Here is a 25,569-nt window from a genome sequence, read left to right as displayed (position 1 = left end):
ATGTAGGGGTTGCCTCCCTAAAAGAGATGTGAAGATATTTCGGTACAGGGAAGTATTTGGCGGACTTCTCCATGTTCATCAGTGTCGTGGTGCTGGTACATCTGGTGCCTGTGAGTTAAGTACTCATTACTCAAGTGTGGAACAAGTGCCATGGAATTCACTTTCGTGGCTAATAACAATATAATTTTTGTATGCCCACAGCCTGTTTTTCTGTTTCACCAAAACCAAACTAGGTTAAATTATTCCACGCATAGAGAAATGGTTTCTTTGTTTTTATGCTCAGGAATATAATTAGCATTCTAACTTTAGAAAAACATAGAAAGGGAGCAGTTTGGAGGCAGTGGTATCTTCCCAGGAATGCAGATTCTGGAAGCAGATTCTTTAGATTTGTGTCCCTCCCCCTACCCCACCCAAACTCTGTGACCTTGGACAAGTCTCTAAAACTCTCCAAGCCTTAATTTCTTCATCTGTAAAATGGATATATTAGGATCTAGCTCCAAGGATTTCTGGGAGATGTAAAAAGAATTTCAGTCATTCAAACAGCATACTATTTTCCAACCTTTCTTTCACTTAATAATATTTTAGGTGTCTTTTCAAGTAAATATAGCTCTACCTCCATTTTGTTGAAGTACATTAGATGGATATACTTTAGTTTTTCTAACCATTTTCCCTAATGTACATTTTGATGATTCTGTCCTTACTTTTGTTATTATAAAAACTCTGTAGTTTTTTAGATATTTTTCTATAGACACTTGTGCAGATTCATGTAGGAATAAGGCCCTAGAAATTGCTTATCCTAGGAGACAAACATTTTAGTGATTTTTAAATATGTCACAAGCATGCTGCTTTTTTTTTTTTTTTTTTTTTTTAACCACTTTTCTTTTTTTGAGACAGAGTCTCACTTTGTTGCCCAGGCTAGAGTGAGTGCTGTGGTGTCAGTCTAGCTCACAGCAACCTCAAACTCCTGGGCTCAAGTGATCCTCCTGCCTCAGCCTCCTGAGAAGCTGGGACTTACAGGCATGCGCCACCATGCCCAGCTACATTTTTCTATATATTTTTAGTTGGCCAGTTAATTTCTTTCTATTTTTAGTAGGGACGGAGGTCTCGCTCTTGTTCAGGCTGGTTTCGAACTCCTGACCTTGAGCAATCCTCCCACCTCAGCCTCCCAGAGTGCTAGGATTACAGGTGTGAGCCACCGCGCCTGGCCAGTCAGTTCAATTTTATAATTGTGATTTTAAACCTGGTGCGGTGGTACACAGCTGTAGTCCCTGGCTGAGGCAGAAGAATCCCTTGAGCCTTGGAGTTCAAGGCCAGCCTTGGTAAGCTAGTGAGATCCCCCCATCTTTAAAAAAATTTTTAGTTAAAAAAGGTAACCATTTTAATTTGAATTCCTATGATTCTGGACTGTATCACCTGAGAAAAAATTGTAACTATTCATCTGTCTGTAGAGATAGTGACATTTTACTCCAGTAGGTCTTGATCATCTGTTTAAGGCTGACATCTTTTAGACTATGGGCTTGTCCTTTTCAATGATTGGGAAACACTCCTTGAGATATAGAATGTTTGTATAAGTTAGAGCCTATTTTTTGTTGTTTCCATAAAGATGAGATCTACAAAATATGCCTGGAACTTTTTGACATGGCCACTCATATTTAACTCAGAATTATTTCCAGAACATTCCAGGGTTGATCTGACATAATACAAGGTACTGTGTTTTGCCAATGGCTCGTGAATGTTCTAGATGTCCCCTGTGGATGAATTAAGGACATGTAGCCCCTGGCTAGCCAGTGAGCATAGATGGGAAACCAACAGAAGGGAGATAGAGTTGGGGAGCTCAGTTTGGACACACAACTTCATTCAGGGAATTCTTCACATGGTCCTTAGACCATGCTATAGTGTGTGTCTGTATTTGCGTTATTTGTGCTCCGAAGTATATTCTGGGATTCTGATTTCATCAATTCCCTCCATCAATGTCAGTCTCTTTAAAATTGATAACTATGACTTGTTATTAAGAGTTTCTTTTTTACCAAAGACCACGAACCTTTGCAGATTAAAACTGACGTTTTCTTAAAAGTCAAGGAAATGTGCTAAATGAAAAATCATTGGATTGACTATATAATTCTCAAGGTTACGTGCTCTTGCTTGTTGTAAGTAAGTTGCAGGCTCTTGTTAACATCAGTTAAATTGAATAAACTCTTCCTGAATATCTTCTGTGTGCCAGACATAGATGCTGAGGATAGGAGATCACAGTTTAGTGAAGGAGGAAGACACAGAAAGAGACCTTTTTCCATATAAATGATAGAGGTGCAGTGAGTGATCAGGGTACACATAGTCTGTTACAGGAACTGCAAGATAGGATATTTGATTTATCCTGGATTTTCAAGACAGCAGTGTGCCTCGATGAACACTCTTCTAGGGAAAACCCGTTCCAACTAAGAAACTGAAAATGTGTTAGTTCCCTTTTGTGAATCATCAAAGAAATGTACATTAAAATAATAGGACACTTTAGTTTTAAAATTGTGATTTTTTGTTTAGTTTTTTTAATGATGGTTCTCAGTATTGTCATATTAGAAGTTGATTACAGATGTAACTATTTCTTTGGGGGAATGTACACTGAAACAACATTTTAATACCCCAAGATGTATCAAGGTCCTTAAAAATGGTTATTTTTTAGATGTTGTGATTCCTTGAATTTATTTCAAGGGAAAAAAAAAAGGTGTACTCAAAGATTTACACCTGCTATGTAATATGTACTATGCTAACCCCTAAAGATACAGGGTAAACAAAACACAGGCCCTATATTCAGGAACCTTATGTTAATAGTTTAATAAAATAGTTTTGTTAGGTGATCTCTCTATAGACAAATAGATGTAACCAAGCAACAGTTGCATTAAAAAGATATATGGGCCTCCCCTTATTCTTGTAAACATACCTCTCTCTTGTTAACTTTCCTCTTGTTGACCAAATAACACATGTATACAAGAAAAGGTAAAGGAGTGATAAAAGTTTTACTAAAATGCTATATATTTTTTTAACGTTGGAAGAAATTTCTTCTTTTCTACTCCCTCTAGTTTTCTCAGTAAGGCAGAATTTATGGGCATTCCTCTTTTATCACCACCGTATTCTAAACCTACACTTTTTCATGTCTTCTTTCTCTCTCTCGGTGTTCTTATACCCATAAAATGTCTCTTAACTAGTTTTTGTACAACTCATGTCAGAATTACCCCCATGGATAAGCTCTTCATTTTATTGTAGATTTTAAAAATAAATTTAAATATTTGGCTGGTGCTGATGGTAACGGGTTATCAGAACGTATTAACATTAGTGTCACCGAAATTGGTATACAACCTCCCACTGCTAAATGTGACTGGCTTTAAAAAAAAGTTTTTTTAAAAAAACAAATACTGATCATACAGCACCATGGCCTGGAAAAGCAGATCAGAATTATTTTCTAAATAATGCCCATGTTATTCATTCACCCTGAAGTGTAGTGTTTCTTTTTTTGTTTGTTTGTGTTTGTAGGTAATGACCTACCTGTCTTTTCTTTTTTTTTTTCTTTATTTTTTTTTTAAAGATAATTTATTTTTACTTTTTTCTTATTTGCGTCCCGAGGTCTGGATGTTCACGATATTAGACCTGTCTTTTCTGACTTGGTTAGGACATTAAAGTCTATTTGCTAGGCATTAAACACATGTTGGGTGCAGGTGTTTTGTTGTCTGGACAAAACCATCCTGTCATGGTAGATTTGTCATATGACAACGTGATAGTAAAGGGCACAGGATCTGAAGCCACATGGCTTGTGTTCCCAAATCATGGCTTTACCCCTCCAAGCTGCGTGGCTTGGGTCTGTCGCTCAATCTCCAAACTGTTAGATAGATCGCGCCCTCCCTTTCTGAGGCGGATGTGATGATAGTAGCAGTAGCCATGGTGATCCTCTGAAGAACTTTCTGGAAATTGAATAAGATAAAGTCTGTAAAACATTTTACACAGAGTATACCCTGTGTAAACATCCTTATCAACATTTGATATGTGACTAGCACCACAGATGAGCCGCACACCCATCCTCATGTATAATACTCAAGCCCTTTTATAATCTCCGCCATCCACCACTCATGGAAAGGTTGTTTGGGGCAACAAAAGGTGCAGATGAAACACTTTTACTGACAGTAGGTTCTGACTAGGAGGAGGAGGAGAAAGGAGGTGGACATGGTGTGAAAGGAGAGTGCAGTCATTCAGGAAGTATTTGTTGTTGCTGCTGCTGTTGTTTTTTTTATTATTATTTATTTATTTTATTTGCTGCTACTATTTTTTGAGACAGAGTCTCACTGTGTTGCCCTAGCTAGAGTGCTGTGGCATCAGCCTAGCTCACAGCAGCCTCAAACTCCTGGGCTCAAGCCATCCTCCTGCCTCAGCCTCCCGAGTAGCTGGGACTACAGGCATGCGCCACCATGCCCGGCTAATTTTTTCTATATATTTTAATTGGCCAATTCATTTCTTTCTATTTTTAGTAGAGACGGGGTCTTGCTCTTGCTCAGCCTGGTTTCGAACTCCTGACCTTGATAGATCCTCCCGCCTCGGCCTCCCAGAGTGCTGGGATTACAGGCGTGAGCCACCGCGCCAGGCCTTAGAAAGTATTTGTTGAGTGCCACCTTGGTACCAGGCACGTTAGTGAAAATGACAGAGCGGTATGCTGCCCTCGTGAAGCTCTTGCAGAGTGTGGCTGGGTGAAAGTGAATTTTTTTTTAACGTCGTCCATACAATATAAAATCAGTGCTTTCTGAAAATATAGCTCCTGTTAAACATCCAGGCTTGATTACAGTTGCTGGGAAGCCCAGGCTCTCAAGAGAGGCTGACACAGATATTTGAATGTTCAATCTGCCAGTGACTGGGAAGGAAGGGATTTGCCTGGACAACCTCTGGGTAACCCTCATCCCTGCAGCTGCCACTCACAGGAAGGAAGAGGAATGAAAATGTTCCAGTGCCGTGAACAAGGGCGGATAGCAGTGGGGACTTAACATTTCCAGAGGAACAGTTTTCTGCCTGCCCCATGCTCTGAGTTCCCTTCCGCTCAGATCAGGGAGCAGATCCTTTTAAAATCATGGATTGCGGCTGGGCGCAGTGACTCAGACCTGTAATCCTAGTGCTCGGGGAGGCTGAAGTGGGCGAATGGTTTGAGTTCAGGAGTTCGAGACCAGCCTGCGCAAGAGCAAGATCCCATCTGTACTAAAAAAAAAAAAATAGAAAGAAATGACCTGGACAACTAAAAAAAAAAATATATATATGTGTATATATATATATATATATATACACACACATACACACACACACATATATACACACACACATACACACACACACATATATATAATTAGCCAGGCACAGTGGCACATGCCTATAGTCCCAGCTAACTCAGGAGAAGGATCGCTTGAGCCCAGGAGTGTGAGGTTGCTGTGAGCTAGGCTGACGCCACGGCACTCACTCTAGCCTGGACAACAGAGTGAGACTCTGTCTCAAAAAAAAAAAAAATCATGGATTGCATCGGATGATTTCCTAGCATCGGCCAGCTTGGCAGGCAGGACAGAGAGACCGTGGGAGGGGTGATCGGTGAGCGGAAGGACAGAAAATCATTAAACGGACAGGAGGCAGCTCTGGGCCAGTTGAATCAAGACCAACTTGCTTTTGGAATTCCCTTGGCATCCATATTTTGTGGGTCTGTTTGCCTTTTTGCATACTTAAAGAGTTGCTCCCAGAGTATGTAGTAAGAGAGAAATACTGCTCTAGAGGAAAATGTGGTAAAGAAAGAAATAAGAAAAAATTTTAAAAATAATAAAAAATTAAAAGAGAAATATTGGCATGGGGGGACAGTGGAATTTAAAGTTAGGAAACGGTTAATTAAAACAATCAGGTAAGAACTTGCCTTTAAGTAATAGAAGTTGGGATGGAAAGGAAAAAAAGAGTGATTGAGACATAGAGGAGGTGTTTCTATAATCAATAAGCAGAGTTAATCAATATGGAGACGCAGTGAAGTGAGAAAGGGAAGAGTCCAGACTGGGATGACCTTGACCGATTCCCACGCTGGTTCAGTCACGCCCAGTCCCTGCCAGTTACTGGGCCAGACAGCTAACCTCTCCCCGTCCCAGCTTCCTCATAATGGAAAAGTGGCTCATGTTAGTGTCGCCCACAAGGAGCCCTGGCGCCTAGAATGGGCTTGGTAGACATTAGCCACTGTTACCATCATCTGTGTCATCTTATTGTTATCCGGACTTAGCCATTGTTTAGCTCAGAGACCTGAAGGTGGCTTTAACTTGAGTGAATGGAATAAAGGAAAGTGTTGGAGGCAGGAAGAGGAATTGGTTTATGAGTAACAGTGAGTTCACTCTTGGATGAGTTGAGTTGGAGTTGAGTTGGAGGGGGTTAGGATGTTTATGCTGGAGTAGAATTCAAAGCTATAGACTCATGAGTTGTCCTAGATAGAATGAAGGGCAGGAGCAATGGAAATGGCCACAGTCTAAAGAGCAGGTGGCGAGCTGAGTACAAGATGGGATTTTTCCTCCTGTCTCCAGCTCTTGGTACCGTTGGTTCCTTGTGCAAAGCACAGAAAATACTGCACTGCTTCGTGCTGAGTAATACAAAACACCTTAGGCCAGACGTGGTGACTCAACGCCTGTAATCCCAGCACTCTGGGAGGCCAAGGGAGGCTGATGGCTCAGGGTCGGGAGTTTGAAACCAGCCTGAGCAAGAGCGAGACCCCCATCTCTACTAAAAGTAGAAAGAAATTAATTGGCCAACTAAAACACCACCTTTGAGCTTTTCACCTGACCTTTTCATTAACATCTCCCATAAAAATCTTTCCCCTGCACTTAAAACCTTCTTGGGGAGCTAGTGAACGTGTGTGACTCTCTATGGGAGCTCTTGTGAGGTCCTTCAGGCTTCCCCCAACCAATGACCACAAGCTGGGGGGCTTAAGCTAACAGAAATGTATTCCCTTGTAGTTTAGGAGGCCAGAAGTCTGAGATCAGCATGTCAACAGTATTGGTGCTTATGTAGAAACTTCCCCATGCCTCTCCCCTAACTTTTGGTGTCTGCCTGCAATCACTGGCGTTCCTTGGCTCATAGACACATCATTCCAGTCTCTGCCTCCATCATCAAGATCATTAAATAATTATATCTGGGCCAGGCGTGGTGGCTCACACCTGTAATTCTAGCATTCTGGGAGGCTGAGGAGGGAGGATCGCTCAAGGTCAGGAGTTCTAGACCAGCCTGAGCAAGAGCCGGGACCCCATCTCTACTAAAAATAGAAAGAAATTAATTGGCTAACTCAATTTTATATAGAAAAAATTAGCCGGGCATGGTGGCGCATGCCTGTAGTCCCAGCTGCTCAGAGGCTGAGGCAGGAGGATCGCCTGAGCCCAGGAGTTGGGGGTTGCTGTGAGCCAGGCTGATGCCACGGCACTGTAGCCCGGGCTACAGAGTGAGACACTGTCTCAATAAAAAACTACACACACACACACACACACACACACACACACCCACCCACCCACCCACCCACCCACCCACCTACCTACCTGCAAAGACTGTTTCCCAAACAAGGTTACATTCTGAGATTCCAGGAGGATGGATGTGAATTTAGGGTGAGACACTCTTCGATTCAGTCCATCACAGAAGCTGGTGTTCACTGGCCTGGCCCCTGGGGGCTGGAGTGGGCCTGACATGGGAGGAGCACGTCCTTATGGGCATGCTCTTAAAACAATAAGCATCATTAGGCTGCTTTGTGAAGGGTTTACTTTACAAGTATAGATCTGCTACCTGCCAAGGTATGTGAGTGTGAGTTGATTGCTAACAGAATCCTTGATTTATTTTTCCTCTTTCGAAATTGATTTTTTTTTTCCTATTAAAAATGGAATTTTTCATCATGTTTGGATCTCCTGTGTCATTAGCTGCTATTGTTCCTAGCCAAATTCTTCATCTACTAGGCAAGGTCTCCTGGAAGACTCCTAGAGTTTATTATAGTAAACTGAGATACATACCACCTGCATTCCAAGAACCCCGTTACCCCCACCAGTAGTGGGGGCATCTGCGACCTCAGGGAGGGCAGGGTGGTGTATGGAAGGGACCCTGAACTACCGAGTTTCCCCAAAAATAAGACAGGGTCTTATATTTATTTTTCCTCAAGAAGACACCCTAGGGCTTATTTTCAGGGGGATTGTTATTTTCCCCTCAAAGCCTCAGCTTGCAGCACGCACAGGATGGCCGGGACGTGACAGGGTAGCCGACCTTGTTGGTGGGGCTGCCTGCACCTTTCCAGTCACCTATGGGATAGTAGCTGTCACGATGGAGCAGATGAGAAGGGCTGCTCGTCGTCTTTCCTGCTCCGAGACGAAATGCATGGGTTGTGCAGACGCGCTGCGTAGCCACGCCCATCGCTGGGTCTTATTTTTGGGGTAGGACTTCTGTTGTGCAAATGCTTAGAAATCCTGCTGGGGCTTATTTCATGGGTAGGTCTTATTTTCGGGGAAACACGATATGTGACAAAAGATCTGGGTTCTTGTCTCAGTTCAGACACTATTAAGTTAACTCTGAGATTCTAGCTAGACCCCAGTGCTTTTATGTGTATATTTCTCTGTCACTCAGAGTTGGATTAACCCACAGTTTGATCCATTTTCCCCTTTGAAGGCAGGATGGCAGTGCATTTTTTTCCCTCCATTCATTTTCTCAAGTATAGAGCGAATAATTGACTTCTTGGTACTGTCCGATGACACTGTGCTTAGGGACAGGGTAAGCACGAGTAGGAGCTTACCACCCAGGCAGTCACTGCTGGGATTTGGGAGGTGCAGGACACTGCAGAGCACAGAAAAGGCACTTGTCCCCACTAGGAGAGGGGGTTGAGGCTAGGCCCCCAAGGAAGTGGCATTTAAGTAGAGTCCGCTGAAGAATTCAGCCTGGTGGGGGCAGCAGGGTGTGGGAGAGAAGCATGGAGCGAGGTCAAGCCATGGAAGTGACTGCTTCTGGAATAAGGGGGAGGCAGGTGGCAGCTGGGACTGGCGAGGGAGACAGGGCCAGATCACGTGGGATTTGTTGGGGTTTTTTTCACCCTAGAACAGGGGTCCTCAAACTTTTTAAACAGGGGGGGCCAGTTGGAGAGTGCGCACTGTGGGCCCGGGACGAGTCGGCTGCTAAGCAGGACAGGCAGCGGTGGCAAAAACACCCAGCAGGCCGGATAAATGTGCTGGGCGGCCCACATGTGGCCCGAGGGCCGTAGTTCGAGGACGCCGTGGCCTAGAGTTCAGGGTGTCCAGAGAGCAAGGGGAGTCATAGCACAGTTTTAAACGGGAAAGTGACAAGGCTGAACTGTGCATTTGAAAAGTTGTCTCGGCTTCCTTGTGGCAGCCAGGGGAACGTTCAGGAAGCCTTCCTGTGATCCAGTAGTGGCGGGGAAGGTCAGAGAGATGGGGGGGCTAGATGCAGCAGGCCTTTGATGAAAGTTTGGATATAAGGAGAACGGGGCGACTGCTGGGTCCCTGGCTTGGGCAGCTGAATGATCAGAGGGTGGCATCTTGTACTGCAGTCTGGAACCAAGAGGGACAGACTCTTGCAGGGAGTGTGTTTAGTTTTCAATGTGTTGAGCATGCAGCTACTGTAGAATATTTCCAAATAGAAATTTTTAGGGGGCAAAACGCTGATCTGAAGTTCCTGAACCTTGTTCTTCTCAGCTGTACTGAGAGGTTTACGGCCACATTTAAGTCCTGCAAGCTTCACCTTTCTTCGTCTGTTTCCTCATCTAAAATGAAAAAGGCAGACGAGATGATCTTCGCGAGCTCTTCAGGCTTAAACCTTCCTGGGACACTGCAGGTCCTTGTTTTTAAAGGGATTAGAGCAGGCGTCGTGCTCAAACTAAGGCCCGCAGGCCACATGCGGGCGCCTAGCACATTTATCCGGCCCTCTGGGGTTTTTGCTTTTGCAGCCGCTGCCTGTCCTGCTTAGCAGCCCATAGGGTTCCCTCTCCAATGGTCTGAGGGACAGTGAACTGGCCCCCTGTTTAAAAAGTTTGAGGACCCCTGGATTAGAGGGTGGATTTAGACGTTTTCTAGTCCTTATTCTTCGGAATCCAATTTGAGCTCTTCTGGGTTGCACGTTCTCATGCTAAGCAAAAGGCCTCTGCAGATGCATATTGTGAGCCCTAGACAATGTTATCCGTGGAAGGTGCAAAAGGAGAAAAGATCTGGCCAGATTTGGTGCAATGCGAAAGGATTTGCAATGGCCACGCGAGGAAGAGGCCCCTAGCCTCTTGATCTGCCCTCTCTCTGCTTGCCGGGGCCTGCCTCAGCCTTGGTAGTCAAAAAAAGCCTTTTTTCTCAAGAGGAATCGCACCTCCTCCCTGAACTCCAGTTTATCCCTATGGGCCTTGGGCTGCAATCTTTTTTTTTTTTTTTTTTTTTTTCCTCCCTAGCCTTCCCCATCCTAGGAAGTTTGAGCAGGTTGGCCAAGGACTTGGGAAGGTGGAAGCCATCAGAGCCTGGGTGCTCCCCCAGCTGGGACGTCTCATTCAGGGCTTGGTGCAAAACGTGTCTCTCCAGCTTTGGTAATTTTCTCAAGACGGCATTAGCAACCCAAAAGTGCACAAATGCAAAACAAGCTCATTCTGCTTGATACCCTCTTCCATCAAAGGAGCGTGTGCATGTGTTAAAAGAGAATTCTCGGCCTCATGTTGAAATGTAGGTTGATCCCAGCCTGGTCGGGCTACGTGTCTCTTGACATTTACAGTAGCTTCCTTCATGAGGGAGGAAAGAGATGGATACCAAGATGTGTCAAGGGGTTTATAGAGTGTAAGTTCACCCTAATGTCTTGCAGGCCTCTTCTTCAGCCCCTGCGTTAGTACCGTATTACTCAGCAACTTGGAGTTTACCAGATTTCCGAGCAAATCCTTTATTCTGCTGGGCTAAGTTTTGTGCACTTGTTAATCAGTGAATTGTCTCCAAGCATCAATATAGACCTAATGGGAAGTAATGCTTTATAGGATAAAAATGTAGAAAGGTCTGGAAATGATAAATTCCACCAGGTAGCTGAGATTGAAACCTGATTACACCCTCTCTCCATTCCTTAAAGGACATACTTATTTCATTTGTAACATTTTCTAAAGGAAGGGGCCGGGCGTGGTGGCTCACGCCTGTAATCCTAGCACTCTGGGAGGCCGAGGGGGGAGGATCGCTTGAGCTCAAGAGTTCGAGACAAGCCTGAGCAAGAGTGAGACCCCGTCTCTGCTATAAATAGAAAGAAATTAGCGAAACAACTAAAAATAGAAAAAAATTAGCCGGGCATGGTGGTGCATGCCTGTAGTCCCAGCTACTCGGGAGGCTGAGGCAGGAGGATCACTTGAGTCCAGGAGTTTGAGGTTGCTGTGAGCCAGGCTGACGCCACGGCACTCTAGCTGGGGCAATAAAGTGAGAGTCTGTCTCAAAAAAAAAAGGAAGCATCCCCTGATCAAGTGTTAGGCAGGAAGATGAGGAACAACCACAGGGTGCAGGCCAAGCATGTTCCACTGAATATCTGTCTGTTTGCATCAATAACATGGGCTAGAGCTTCGTGTACTAGTGCTTGAGACTCTCTTGGCTTTTTTAAAAGGCTTTTGTACATCCTAAAATAGCCTGGTAGCTAAAATAACAACAACAGTAATAGCTTGCCATTCCTGAGAATGGTTGTGTAAAATCCAAGGCATGGGCTCTGGCCGCAGCTAGTTTCCACGAGCTGGGCTCCCACCAGACTCGCTCTAATGGAAATCACATGGTTTCATCACGACAGGAAATGCAGGGATCTGTTAAGCTTCCTCCTCTCAACCCCTCGGTGGTGAGGGCTTTCCTAAGCCTTGGGCTGCAGATACCCGCACATCCTAGAACTTGAAGTGGGTGGTGTAGACCTGATCTTTTTATTTTATTTTATTTTATTTTTTTGTTGAGACAGAGTCTCACTTTGTTGCCCAGGCTAGAGTGAGTGCCGTGGTGTCAGCCTCGCTCACAGCAACCTCATTCTCCTGGGCTCAAGCGATCCTCCTGCCTCAGCCTCCCAAGTAGCTGGGACTACACACATGCGCCACCATGCCCGGCTAATTATTTGTATATATATATTTTAGTTGGTCAATTAATTTCTTTCTATTTTTGGTAGAAGCGGGGTCTTGCTCAGGCTGGTTTCGAACTCCTGACCTTGAGCAATCTGCCCGCCTCGACCTCCCAGAGTGTGTAGACCTGATCATTTTAAAGAGGCTTATGGTGCTATTGCTCCCCTGCCCGATTAAACAACTATCAGTCAACCTTTATGGTCTAGTCCAGGGGTCCTCAAACTTTTTAAACAGGGGACCAGTTCACTGTCCCTCAGACCATTGGAGGGCCGGACTATAGTTTAAAAAAAAAACTAGGAACAAATTCCTATGCACACTGCACATATCTTATTTTGAAGTAAAAAAAAAAAAAACCAAATGGGCAAAAACACCCACATGTGGCCCGCGGGCCGTAGTTTGAGGACGCCTGGTCTAGTCTCTCCAGCCTAAATATTTGGGCAGTCTACATTCCCATCAGCAAATCCAAGCAGGAACGTTTATCTGCCTGTTGAGAAGAGAAAGACAGGGAGGCCAGCCAGCCACAGTATATCAAACCACACTATTGGGATCGTCCTGTATCTGGAAATGAGCAAAGATTGCCCTTCGAGTGGACAGTCATCGGTCAGAAGCTCCGATGTCCCTACATGTCTGTCCCGTGATACTCTTGCCTCGCAGGCTGGCTGTGCAAACCCTCACCAACCCCCTGCCCACAAGATCCACATACACCCATAGCCTCTGCCCTTTTCTAGTTGCTTCCATAGAGTAATCCCCAGGTCACACCTAAAACAAAGCAGTTTTCTGTTTGTTAGCCCCTGTCCTTGTTAAAATTCCTACCTAGAACCCGAGTTCCAGAGATGGGAAGGATCAGGGCGACAGCAGCCTAGAAGAAGAGCAGCAGGTCCTTAGGTGGTGGGATGGCACATGGAGTGACTCTGTTCACCTTGGGTCACGTGCACCGTAGACGTTCTGGAAAGTTCTGAAAGGTGGGGTGGGGGTATCCTAATGACTTTATCGGGTCACCTTTTCCTGTCTCCCTCGGCAGTCCTGGCTAGCATCCCTGGCATACTTGATTTCAGATTTTGACAGGTGATAAAAGCACGCACCGAGATTGCTGCTTCGCAGGGTCGGAATTGGTAACTATTGACCGAGGTTATTTTTGCCTTCCTGGAGAAGCTCCCTCATGTGTTTGCTGTTACAGTTAATGGATTGCTTCCTGATTCGTGGGGCGGCCCCTGCGCTTGCCCTTCATTCTTGCAAACTGCAGCTTGGCCTAGGTGGAGTTGGAGCCGCACGAGAAACATTGAGACGGGGCAGTTGGCGACATAACTTATTCCCCCCACCCCACCCCTGAAAACATAAACAGCAACGAAATGTTCTTGTTTGCATATTCCACTTTAATCAGGATACTAAAAGCTTTTTCAATCTCATTCTCTGGATTTTTAACATCTCAAATGTCCTGTGGTCCCAGGGTTTGGCCTGTACTTCTCTGGGCTGGATGGGAAATGTTTGCTCATGATTGATTTGTCAACAGTAATCATACTAATAAGCAGGAAGGTCTTGCAGTTCTTCTGGTCTGTCGAAGTCCTGCCATCAAGCCATTGCTCTCCCAAAGGCTCTGCGGTGCATTCTCAGGGGATATCTTTTATCGGTTCTTTCCCTTTTCCTCGGAGACCCACATTTTGGGTTTTGTGCAGGAAATTCCCACTGTTCTTGGTTTTCCCTGGCCACAGCTGGAGAAAGACATCAAGAGTGTCCAAATTAGAGCCCAGGCCTGAGATCTCAGCAGGCCAGACAAGGCAGCAAATGCTTGTTGCTTTTTTTTTTTTTTTTTTTTAATTGTGCATTATCTATTCCCTTGCATAGCATTTGGGGGGGGACCAAAGATCACAGGTTGTTAAAAGGACGAGAGTCACTTCTGACATTGAACGGGGCTCGGGGTTGTTGGGTGTTTTGTTTTCTGATTGGAAACTAGCTGTTTGATGCCTACTAACTCTCGCCTTATTCTTTTCTTGCAGATGAGCTCACAGTGCCTGCACTTTACCCCAGTAGCCCTGAAGTGTGGGCCCCGTACCCTCTGTACCCAGCGGAGTTAGCGCCTGCTCTACCTCCTCCTCCTTTCACCTACCCCGCTTCACTGCATGCCCAGGTAATTTATGCCCTTCGCCCACGACTTCACTCCCTCCTCCACCGGTCCTTCCGAACCTGGTCCCCCAGAGCACAGCGTACGACTAACACCTATCCAGCTAACCAGACCCACCTTCGAGACATTAATGACCCCCCCTCTAAATCAAGCTGCCACCCCTCCGGGACTTAAGAGGATCGTCTGACAGCAGCAATGACATCACCCACTGCCTGATGTTTGCCCCAGATCGACACCTCTCTCTTCCTTAATGATCTCACCGTCATGTCACACACGAGAGACTGGGGCAAGGGGACCCTCCCGCCCCACCCCACCCCACACCCCGGGCTCCCAGCTAGCTAGAGAGAGTTGTCACCAGAGTGTTAGACGTGTGTGTCTTGTCGTGCGGAGGGAGGCATGCAGCAGCCGTGACGGGAGTCACGTGTGTCTCTGTGTGTTTCTGTGTATCGAGAAGTTTCTGCTCTCGGGTTCGGTGAGAATCTAGTGACCAACAGGGGAAGCTTCCGGGGGAAGACCATGCATTTTCTTACATACGTTACAGGAAAGATTAAGGATTCCTTTCTTCCGTTTTTAAGAAACTATGTAGGAAAGGAGGTATAATGTAATGTCTAGGCTGTAATTACAGGTCAAGGTAAACAAGTCTGTTCTGACCAGCTTGCTTTCTTAGTTAAGAATAGCCTGAGTTTTATAAATACACTCCCTGTTTCTCCACCAAGATTACTATCTACCTACTAACGCTTCCTCTCCCCTCGGAGCAAAGGTTTCGCTTAGCTTTGGTTTTAGTGCAGGCAGTGTAGCGGCCAGTGTAAAGATTCTCCTTTGGAGGTAACTACTTATTCTTTGGCCTGCAAAGATGGATAACCAGCAGCAAATACGTAGGAAGTACATACGTAGATATCCTTTGTCTCATGCATGTGCACTTCAGCCTCATTTTTTAAAAATTGGCTGGACAGGTGGGGTTTCCATTTGTTCGTTTTGCTTAATGTTTATCTACAAGGCTGGATGGGACAAACAGCTGCCCAGAAAACTGGTCCTTCTTACTTAAAACTCTTTTATGTCGTACGGAGCTCACTATGTTGACTAAGATCCCCGCAGACAGCTCCCAGCGAAGGTTCTCGAAAGCCGCAGGGTCAGGACTGTTGGGTGAACATGGTTTCCCTCTCTGTGGCTGAGCTACCAGTGAGAGCACTAGCGACCCGGCTTCCTGGGGCTGCCCTCCCTCCTGTTCAGGCACCAGGCGGTCACAGTACAAAGAGAAACCCCTGGCGTCTGGGCCCGGTAGCCATTGCCCTCCGTGTTGGGCGCAGGAGGGAGAAAAGTCCAGAGTAGTCAAGAAAAACTGGGGACGGCGGTGAGAACACTTGGCACAGAAAGTAACTTGGATCATTTGTAGATGACACGGATGGACTAAGTGTCGCTTTTGTTCTCCGCACCCCATCACTGGGTGACCTGTCGCCTCTTGCTAGAATGCCCAGGTACGCTGGCAATTAATTAAGGCAACTGTTAATAAATACCATGGAACAGTGCAAGTTTGCACAGTCTTCTGAATGTCCATGGCTTTGATTAATGAGCAAAAAAGCCTTTTACCATCAAGAGCTGACATGGCAAGACAGGATAGGCCAATGGTGGCTTTTGGCCATGACATCCGCCCTTGCTTCATTCGTGTAACGGATGAATTCAGAAGTAATTCTGGGGATACAGTGGGAAAAGGACCTAAAGTGTCTAAAGAGATTAGAAAGCCTGTATCATTGTAAGGAGACATGAGGAGAGACAGTTCCAAGACTAGATGGACTCAGCCATTTGACTTAAAATGGGGTGCGTTGCCCATACTGGCGCCTTCCCCCCTGTTGAGTTCGTCCTTGATCTTGAGACTTCCCAACCTGGAATCCACCTGGCCCTGCCAACACCGGTCCTAGATTTGGTGGAACTCTCATCTGCTATCAGTGAGGTCCACGTGTTCAACCCCACTTCTTCTTCGGAAGTTAATCCCAGTGCAGTCTTGGACTCTGTATCCTAAAAGTTTATGAACAAATGTGGTTGTTTAAAATGTGTCTGTCCAATAGGAGAATCATAGAGTTGGTGAACTGGGAGAGTTTTTACAGATCAGCTGGTCTGACCCATTTTACAGATGAGGAAACAGACCGGAGAAGATGGAGTTACCCAAAACACAAGTGGCTCTACCATGACTAGAACAGGCCACACCTGACTCCCAGGCCTTGCTCTTTCTGCTCAGAGGGGGCTGGCTCCCCAAAGACTTGTTCTTTGATGGAATTTTGGAAAGGCCTCACTCCAGAGTGACCACTTGGACCCTTCTTCTCTAAGTAGATGGGAAGCCTGTAAGAAGAGACTTGGAGGAAAATACAAGGGGATCCGCACTTAACCTTCACCCAGAGGGCCTAAGACAATATTAATCGGACGTAGAGCAGAGAGGGCCCAAATGGAACATCTCCCCTTAGTGGATAATTCCAGATTTTGTTTCGGAAATTCTATAATGTCCTTTGAAGAAGCTTTTGAAATAATTTTGCTTTCCTTAGCAATGTTGTGCTCTGTTTTGAGACATGGATTTTTTTTTTCTTCTAGTGTTTCTCTCCTGAGGCAAAGCCCAACACACCTGTCTTTTGTCCACTTCTCCAGCAAATTAGATTTGTCTCTGGGAATGTGTTTGTAACATATCAACCTCCTACAGACCAGCAGAGGGAGCTCCCATGTTGAATCTGTTCGTTAGCTACTTCCCCCCCCCTGCCCCCACCCCTACTTTTGCAAAAACTATTTCTTGGCGACGTGTGAGAGATTTCAATAAAAATTTTAATCAGAACAAAAATGGTCTCAAGCAGACTGCAGCGTTTTTGTTTTCATGGTGATGCCATGTTGGAGCTGTAAGGTGGTTGATCTCTGACTGAGATTCTGGGAGAAGTGGGCCCTTGTCACTAAGTGTACCTTACATAGGAAAAGACTCAGAGCATCCGGGGGAAGCTAGACTGCAGAGCCGAGGGCTCGATGCTGCCACCTCTCTCTTCTTGGGCTCCCGGATGAGCCGGCAAGCACCGCATTCTGGAAGATTCTCATTCCAGCCTCTACCAGTCACCCACCAGGAGATCTTGCTCCGGCAGGGACGGTGTGTCTGGCCCACGTGAAACAAACAGTGGATGCGTTTCCCAGTCTGCCCACTGTGGTCCAGAGGAAGGAAGACCCAGGAGACAGAAACTGTCATTGAAATGGAGTGGAGTCACATGTCTAGCCCTGCCCCAGCTTCCCGCGTGGTCTGGTGCCCCTTCAGATTTCCCAGGTCTAAATTGAAGATCCTTATTTGCCATCAAATCCAACTTTTTAGAAATTACCGGGTAAGGTAATAGGACTGTATGTAAACCCTAGTACTGCCTTATTTTTAGAAGTGAAAGAGCAACTCTGTCCAGCAGACATCTGATTTGTAAGAAGGTCATTACCTTTTTCGAAGTGATCTTCTGGTTTATTTTCAAGGTCATTGGTATTTGAAATTTACTAAATACTGTTCATTGCGTAAGCCACTGTGGATAGGAGAAGAAGGTTCCATCCATTGCTTTCAGGAAGGTTACAGTCCGAAGAGCATACAGCTGGCTGTTCCTGTCACCTCACATTCACACACCTCCAGGCTTTGTAAGTCTGGGTTCATTGTTTGCATTTAGTCTTTTTGCTGATGGGGCAGAGAGGAAGTCTCGAAAATGTGCCATCCTTGCTACATTCTCGAAATACAACAGCATTTACCCTGCACTAGAGTCGGAGTTACAGAGTTGGGCAGAAACTTTGGCAGGTAAGTAGGACTGAGAAGGAAAGTCCTGGTTACCTGTCTTCTGTGTCAAAGGCCTCATCTGTCCCCGAGTGACAGTGGCTCTTTCAGAACCCTTCCGGGCTGCTATACATCCCTGTATGTAAACAGTTTCCCAATCATTCCACAGCCTTCCTGCGTGCCCCTGGGGAGGTCCCTTGTGACACACTGGAAAAATTTTTAAAGGTTAAACCCAAAATAAACACAGAAATGGACCATGGGAAAAGAGACATAAGCAAACGGGGCTGGCAGATCACAGAGAGCAAGATGGCCAAGTAGCGTGTGGACCGTCTACACTGCAGGACTGACCCCACTGCTACCGTGTTTAAGCAGTTACTCCTCAGCAGGGTGCAACTTCTAAGAACTGGATTGTAAAAAAAATTAAAAAAAAAACACAAGTTTCCTTAAGCACGTTTGTGCCTAACTATGCCCTGTACAGAACACCGAGGTCAAAGGCACAAGGGCTCCTGGTTTGGCTTGGGGTGTGTGTTAAGTACTTAGAGCGAGAGGAGCGCCAGGGCTACGTGTGGACTCTCAGGGAAGTCCCCAGTGGCACCGCAGCTGTGTGTCCCGTCCCTGTGCGTATGGGACCCACGTGACAAGGACCCCTCTATTCTTCAGCTTGTCCCTCCAGTGTGGAAGGCAGGAGCCGGTGCTGTAATGGCAACGGCTGCTCCTGTAGGGGGAGCCCGTGAGCAAGCCATCTCTGGGACCCCGGGAAGTGGCTTGTACACCTCACCTGCTGGCCTCCCCCAAAAGGGGAGATTGGGGACACTGTAGCTCTCTTTGCTCCTGTGAATCCCAGGTCACATTAGCACTTGAAGGCCTGGGTTTTCCAGAGGTATGTTGTCGTCCTCCAGCGCTGAGGTCTTTGAAGGGCTGCAGAGGCGGCCTTTGGGCTGTTCTGCCCCAGGCCCTAAATGGCACCGTGCCCTCCCCCATCCTCAGGAGCCCTGTCACCTTCCCTCAGCCGCTCCCGTGGGCTAGGTCTGTGCCTGCCCTGTGAGCTGGTCCCTTCGGGAGACCGCCAAGGTGCAGCCGGCCACACGTGGGCTCTGCCATTGGCGAGCTGTGCAACCCTGGTGGAGCCAGTTCCTTGACCTCTCTGGGCTTCAGGAAAATGGGGTTCATCATCCCTCATGTAAAAGGCTTCTAAGAGTGCCCGGCGTGCATTATAATAAAGGATTAGTAAATGTTAGCTTTAAAAAAAAACAAACAGCCCTTCCCAGGGGCCTTTTAAAAGGAGCATTTCAATTTTAAACAAGGAGATTAAAGCCCAGGACTAAGTCCACCCTACCCGCAAGGCAGCGACAGATAAAACACGCAGCACACTTCGATGGCACTAATGGGGGCTGCAGAGTCCTCATGGTTGTGGCCAAGGAAAGCCAGAGGCTGGAAAGAAGGCTCAAAGGACAAGAGAGCAAGAGGAGGCATTTAAGTGGCTGAGTGCCACCTACATCCCCAAGTGACAGCGTGTGCCCAGTGGCAACCAGTGTGGTCTCTGCAGCTTGTGCCGGCCCTGGAGGAGCTTTTCCCCCAGGCCAGGCCTTCCAGAAGAAAGCCTGTCTCCCCCTGGCAGGAAGTGCATGCAGATCGGGAAGCCGCCGCAAGCCCGGAGAGATGGAATGGTCCTTGGGAGTCGCTTCATCCCGGCCCGCTGGCCCTGAACTTTCCAGCTGCCGCCTTATCTTGCTTTCCTGTCTGAGAAACCGGAGAAGAGAGAGACCCACAGGTCACCCGGCCCACTCCTCCCAGGACGCTCTGGCACTTTCTTCCCATAGCCGTTCCACTAGGATTCCCCTCCGCCTCGTGTCCGGGCCTTCGAGTTACATCTCGTGCTTTGGGGAGATAATTCGCTTCCTTGTCCTGGGACTGGAACCCCCGGGGATCCCACTGGTGGCCAAGCAAACACTTTCCCGGAGGCCCCTCTCTGCCCCTCTCCTTCATCTGCTGTTGGGTATTTGCAGAACTGGCCCTTTAAGTAGGGCAGTGGGAGATACACTGGCTGTGTCCTTACCAGCCTGTTCAGAAGCCGTGCACAATCATTCATTCATTCATTCATTCATTCATTCATTCATTCGTCCATCCAGAGGGCTTGGGTAGTTATTCCTTTGGCCAGAGCTGCTGCTGCTGCTATTGAGGCCCAAATCTCCCATACTGGGCAGGTTTAGGAGCAAATGATGTTTAGAAATCAGAGTCAGTCCCCCTAGTGTGTGTGGCTCTGGCCAGGGTCACTGATCTCAAAGGGACTTCCTAGAAATCCCGGTATTATTGCCAGGATTGGGAAAATAGCTCAGAGTGGGCCTCAGCTGGGCGCGGTGGCATTACTCATCTGGTACCGTGTTCTCCAGGTTTCTTAAGCGTGTTCCATTTTGTCCTCTGTGTAGGGCCAAACCCCTTAGAGCAGGGGTCCTCAAACTGTTTAAACTAGGGGCCAGTTCACTGTCCCTCAGACCGTTGGAGAGTGCGCACTGTGGGCCCGGGACGAGTGGGCTGCTAAGCAGGACAGGCAGCGGTGGCCAAAACACCTGGAGGCCCGGATAAACGTGCTAGGTGGCCTGGTAGTTTGAGGACGCCTGCAAGATCCTGCTCATGTTCTCACCTGACCTTATTAGCTGAGTCTCAGCGAGTCGCATCTTGTAAGTACCGTCTGTGAGCTCACCTCCTCTTGGGATTAAAACTTGTGTCCTTTACAGGGACACAAAGGGCCTGGCACCTAATTGGTGTTTTAAAATCAAGCAAGATTTTTTTTTTTTTTTTTGAGACAGAGTCTCGCTTTCTTGCCTAGGCTAGAGTGAGTGCCGTGGCGTCAGCCTGGCTCACAGCAACCTCAATCTCCTGGGCTCAAGCAATCCTCCTGCCTCAGCCTCCCGAGTAGCTGGGACTACAGGCACGAGCCACCATGCCCGGCTAATTTTTATATTATATATATTAGTTGGCCAATTAAATTCTTTCTATTTTTATGGTAGAGACGGGGTCTCGCTCAGGCTGGTTTTGAACTCCTGACCTTGAGCAATCCGCCCGCCTCGGCCTCCCAGAGAGCTAGGATTACAGGCGTGAGCCACCGCGCCCGGCCTAAAATCAAGCAAGATTTTAATGGGTTTTCCCCCACTCTGCTAAATTTGGGATTTTTAAGCAGGTTTTTTTTTTTTTTTTTTTAATCTTTAACCTCACTGAGCCTCAGTTTCCCCATCTATAAATTCAAAGAATAAACACCTATTTCTTGAAGTTATTTTGCACGAAAGAGTCAGATGCTTGGCCTAGAGGAGTAGTTACTATTACAACAGCTCTTCCGCCACCTTCCCTTGTCAGAACTTGATCTGGCCTGGCCCAGACCTTCCTGAACCTTCTGTAGAAGCTTCAGAAGTGCTTAAGACACAGGACTCAAGACCAGGATCCGGACAAGCGGGGTGCCCAAGCTTTCTTCTTTGGTAAATGAGAGAAGCAGCTGGAACCTGGGCAGGAATGGCCTGTGGCTTGTGGCATGTACCGAGACGTTGGCTGTAGTTGGGTCAGCCGGCCATCCAGGATTCTTGGCCTCTTTCCCTGGGCTTGGGCACCCAGATTCCTTCCGAAACTATGCCATTTAGAAGTGCTTTGCAAACAAAACCAAGGCTGCAGAGAAACTTTGGAATTACCAAACGAAGCCTTGATAAAAGGAGAAAGTGAACTTTTTTCCTTGAAGAAAACCAGTTGTGACGGGCAGAAAGGAAACTCAACTCCAAATGGGATCATGTTTTATTCAGGATTTGTGCTGCCAGTGGGGGACGCCAGAACCCGGCGACAGGATGGGAAAGTGGGACGCCCCAACTGCAAGCTTCGTGCGTTCTGCCACGGAGTTCCGCTCGCTTCACTGAGCTCAGCTCCCGGGGACCTCTAATGGCCCTTGATAGCAAACAGAGTTAAAAATTAACAGGCTGACAAAATTAAATATGGATGACAAGCAACCACTGTGGACTTAATCTGACACAGGGTGTTACGCGCTTGGGTGCCCTTAACCGGAGTGGCGTCTTGAAGAACTTCTGAGATGTCTGAGCACATTTCGCATGCCTCTTTGGAAGCAAGAGCCTGGGTTGTGCTCAGGACAGACAGGGAGCGAGTGTTTAAAAGCTCCAGAGAGAACATTCCACCCTGCAGGTTTGTGTTTAATTACACCCAGCCTTGATCGGACTTGGCAGGAGGGGTTCACGGTCGACCTTGCTCTTGGGGTCTAGACCTTGTGCCTGCCCAGGCTGGGACCTCAGCAATGCCTATTTCTTCCTTGCCTGTTTCTTCTGCAGGAGTTGGGCTGGGTGAGATGGCATTAGACCCGGTCACATAAATCTGGACATTTTGCCTAGATGATACCGGCTTGTTTAATTGCCCTAGGCAAGGAGTGTCACATGCGAGACAAGCAGTGAAGAGAGCTGTGTTTTGTGCCCTCTGTCTGCTGAGCCATGAGTATGGGCCACCACTTCCGGGAGGTGACGGGGACAGGAGTGTCTGTCACACGGTGGTCCTCATTGCATGCAGCAGAGAAGTTTCTGAAGCGTTCTTCTGGTTTGGGTGGGTGCCTTATTAGGAATGGAGAAGGGGTGCTGTTTAAAAGAACCCTGTAATTCGTGTTATAAAGAGGGTGATCTTTTTGTGTCATAAATCATCGCTCCAGCCTATTTGGTGTGTTTGGAGTTTCTTGAACCAGATATGCTTGGGTCTTGCCAACTCGGCCTCAACCTGGCTGGCTTTGACAAAGCTTGCTGTAGGGCCCGACTCGCTTTATTTGGTGATGCTACTCACAAGTGGATCCTGAGGTCTGGAGTGAGCCGGGCAGCGTTGATGGCAATAAATCAGGGTGTGAGTGGTCGCTGCAGTTGGCTCAGAGTTGGGGCAGGGTATATTTAGGGCCCTGTTTGGGAGAAAGTGGTAGAACTTGCCTGAGAATATCCATGCCTTAGAAACCAATGAATCCATTCATTGGAGGGAACATTCTGTCGTTCACATGATCAGTTGAAATTGACTGTTTTTAACCATCGTGTTCGCAGAGGGATAGCTTAGTTGTGAATATAGTGCTGGGGAGATCAGTATTCGTGTTTAGCATCTGTGTTAGGAAAAGTTCAGAGAAAATCTCAGCACCAGCCAGTTTGGTGATCTTCCAGCTCTGATTAGTTTCTTTAAGAGCTGGAAGCCTGGATAGTATGTAGGGGCACACCGCAGACTGTCAGATTCACTGCCGGGAGGGGCCTGCCAGACCAACATTTTGCGACACCCACAGGTATTGATAGTTGTTACATAATAAAAAGATTTCTGCAGTCAGATAAACTTGGGAAATCCAGGGCTAGATCAGGTCTCATAGGTTTCTTAATTTCGGGACTTCTCAGAGCCTTTAATGTGCTGATATGTGTCAACAGGCTGCTGAAGGGACATCAGCTGTGCGTGTCTCCCAAACTTACTTGACTGTAGAGCACTTCTAGATGAGTCGTCTTCCCACCGTATTTCTGGAAACCTTACTTAAGAGCGTGTCTCCCCGACTTGTGCGTGTGCATGCCAGTCACCTGGAGGGCTTGTTAAAAAGCAGATGGGCCCCGACCCTAGAGTGTCCCCATGTCTCACAGGGTCCCGGGGGGTGCTGATGGGACGGGCCAGGGCCCACACTTTGAGAACCACTCATCTAGACTTACCTCTTTAATTTGCACGGAAGAAAAGAGACAAACCAAAGGGTATTTACTAAAAATAGTGACCATTACTGGTCACGTGGCTGCCAGGCACGTGTCGTGGCTGTGTCTAAGGGCAAGGACGATAATGGGATTCAGTCACTAGAATGGGGACGGCACTGTGCAAATAAGATGTGCTCCACCGTTTTGTCCCGTGCCGCCTAGACCACCGTGCACGGGCTGGGGGGTCAGGTGGGGGCTCCACCCTAACGACCAGTCGAGGTCTTTCTGTCCTTGGCAGCAGTATTGGGAACAAATTCTGTGTGTATTTTAATCCTCCAGGTCATAGTTTTTCTCATCTATAAATGGAAGAGGATGGAAGTTGTTTTCACGGATACTTAACTACTTTCTCTAGCATTCCGTTTTATTTTTGCATTCCGAGTTATTTTTCTGGGTATCTGATGTCCTCCATGGCAAGGTGTTGGGGACTGGCAGGGTCACCCCTGCAGGGACACTGCACTTTCAGAGAGCATCCTTGAAAGAAGTGTGATGGTAAAATCCCCAAATCTCCACTAGAGCTCATTAATAATAACAGTGTCTTACTATTAGCGAACTGTAGTAGTAATAACTGTTAGTAAGTTCTAGAAGAGAAGATTCCCAGGGTCTCTCGTGTTGCCAGCTCACTTAGACGACACAATCTGTGTGAAGTCCCCTCTTATTAGCACAGACTAAACATCAGGGTCCCTTTGGGTTAAATATACCGTGTTAGAGTTTTTACAGGCTCTTCAGAATTCCTGGGACTGTATGCCAGATTGTGAGGGGGTGTGAGCGCACACCTGCATTTTTCTGCAGACAGGATGAAGAGGTGTCAAAGGCCACTGCCTTACGTGGAAGGCCACTTTCACTTGATTCAAACGAGTAGCCTCGAACCCCTGCTGAACTGGAGGTGGCAAGGAGCTGCACGTGGGAACTGTGGGAGCCCCCAGGGAATCCCAGCCCGAATGATGAATGAGGGGGAACCTTCTCCTTACCCCCCAAACAGCGGTTTGCCCTGGCCAGCTACAAGGAACCCCCAGTTTGGCGCTGTGAGGGGCCCTGCCGTCTGCTGGACAGTGGGCACAGCCTTGGGTGTCCGTGGGCTGCGGTGGCGGGAAGAGTCCCCGCTCTTGGCAAGCACGGGGCTTCCAAGCCGCAAGGCCCAGGGGTGATGGATTTGGGGGTCTGGCTGTCCTCCCCCCCAAACCACATCCACTCTGGGGACAGCCTCCTCACTACACCCCTCAGTCCTCTGCTGAGCACAGCCTCCTCTGTTTATTCTTTTTTCTTTTTTTTTAGTGTTTTTTGTTTTTGTTGTTGTTGTGGTTTTCTTTTCTTTTTTATTTGAGACAGTCTCACTCTGTTGTCCAGGCTAGAGTGCCGTGGCATCAGCCTAGGTCACAGCAACCTCCAACTCCTGGGCTCAAGCGATCCTCCTGCCTCAGCCTCCCAAGTAGCTGGGACTACAGGCATGCACCACCATGCCCGGCTAATTTTTCTATTTTTAAGTAGAGACGGGGTCTCACTCTTACTCAGGCTGGTCTCAAACTCCTGACCTCAAGCAATCCTCCTGCCTCAGCCTCCCAAGTAGCTTGGACTACAGGCGTGTGCCACCATGCCCGGCTAATTTTTCTATTTTTAAGTAGAGACGGGGTCTCACTCTTACTCAGGCTGGTCTCAAACTCCTGACCTCAAGCGATCCTCCTGCCTCAGCCTCCCAAGTAGCTTGGACTACAGGCGTGTGCCACCATGCTTGGCTAATTTTTTCTATATATTTTTAGTTGGCCAATTAATTACTTTTTATTTTTAGTAGAGAACAGGGTCTTGCTCTTGCTCAGGCTGGTCTCGAACTCCTGACCTTGAGCGATCCGCC

At 47.2% G+C, this 25,569-nt stretch overlaps 1 protein-coding gene across 2 annotated transcripts in view; it reads left to right on the top strand.

Moving 5' to 3' along the window:
• Positions 1–25,569, top strand: part of RBPMS (RNA binding protein, mRNA processing factor) — a 181,907-nt gene that overhangs the window by 137,722 nt on the left and 18,616 nt on the right. Inside the window, exons 6-7 of one of the 2 annotated variants that reach the window (XM_012784141.3) lie at positions 14,104–14,234; positions 16,809–17,049. In XM_012784141.3, coding sequence (XP_012639595.1) covers positions 14,104–14,234; positions 16,809–16,940 — 263 coding nt within the window. In that variant the 3' untranslated portion in view covers positions 16,941–17,049. Of the gene's footprint in view, positions 1–14,103; positions 14,235–16,808; positions 17,050–25,569 lie in introns of those variants that run through there. The other variant, XR_012914675.1, reaches the window with a different exon arrangement.

The sequence above is a fragment of the Microcebus murinus genome, chromosome 24, assembly GCF_040939455.1.
Source record: "Microcebus murinus isolate Inina chromosome 24, M.murinus_Inina_mat1.0, whole genome shotgun sequence".
Lineage (NCBI taxonomy): Eukaryota > Metazoa > Chordata > Mammalia > Primates > Cheirogaleidae > Microcebus > Microcebus murinus.
This window is presented reverse-complemented; position numbering and strand designations above follow the sequence as displayed.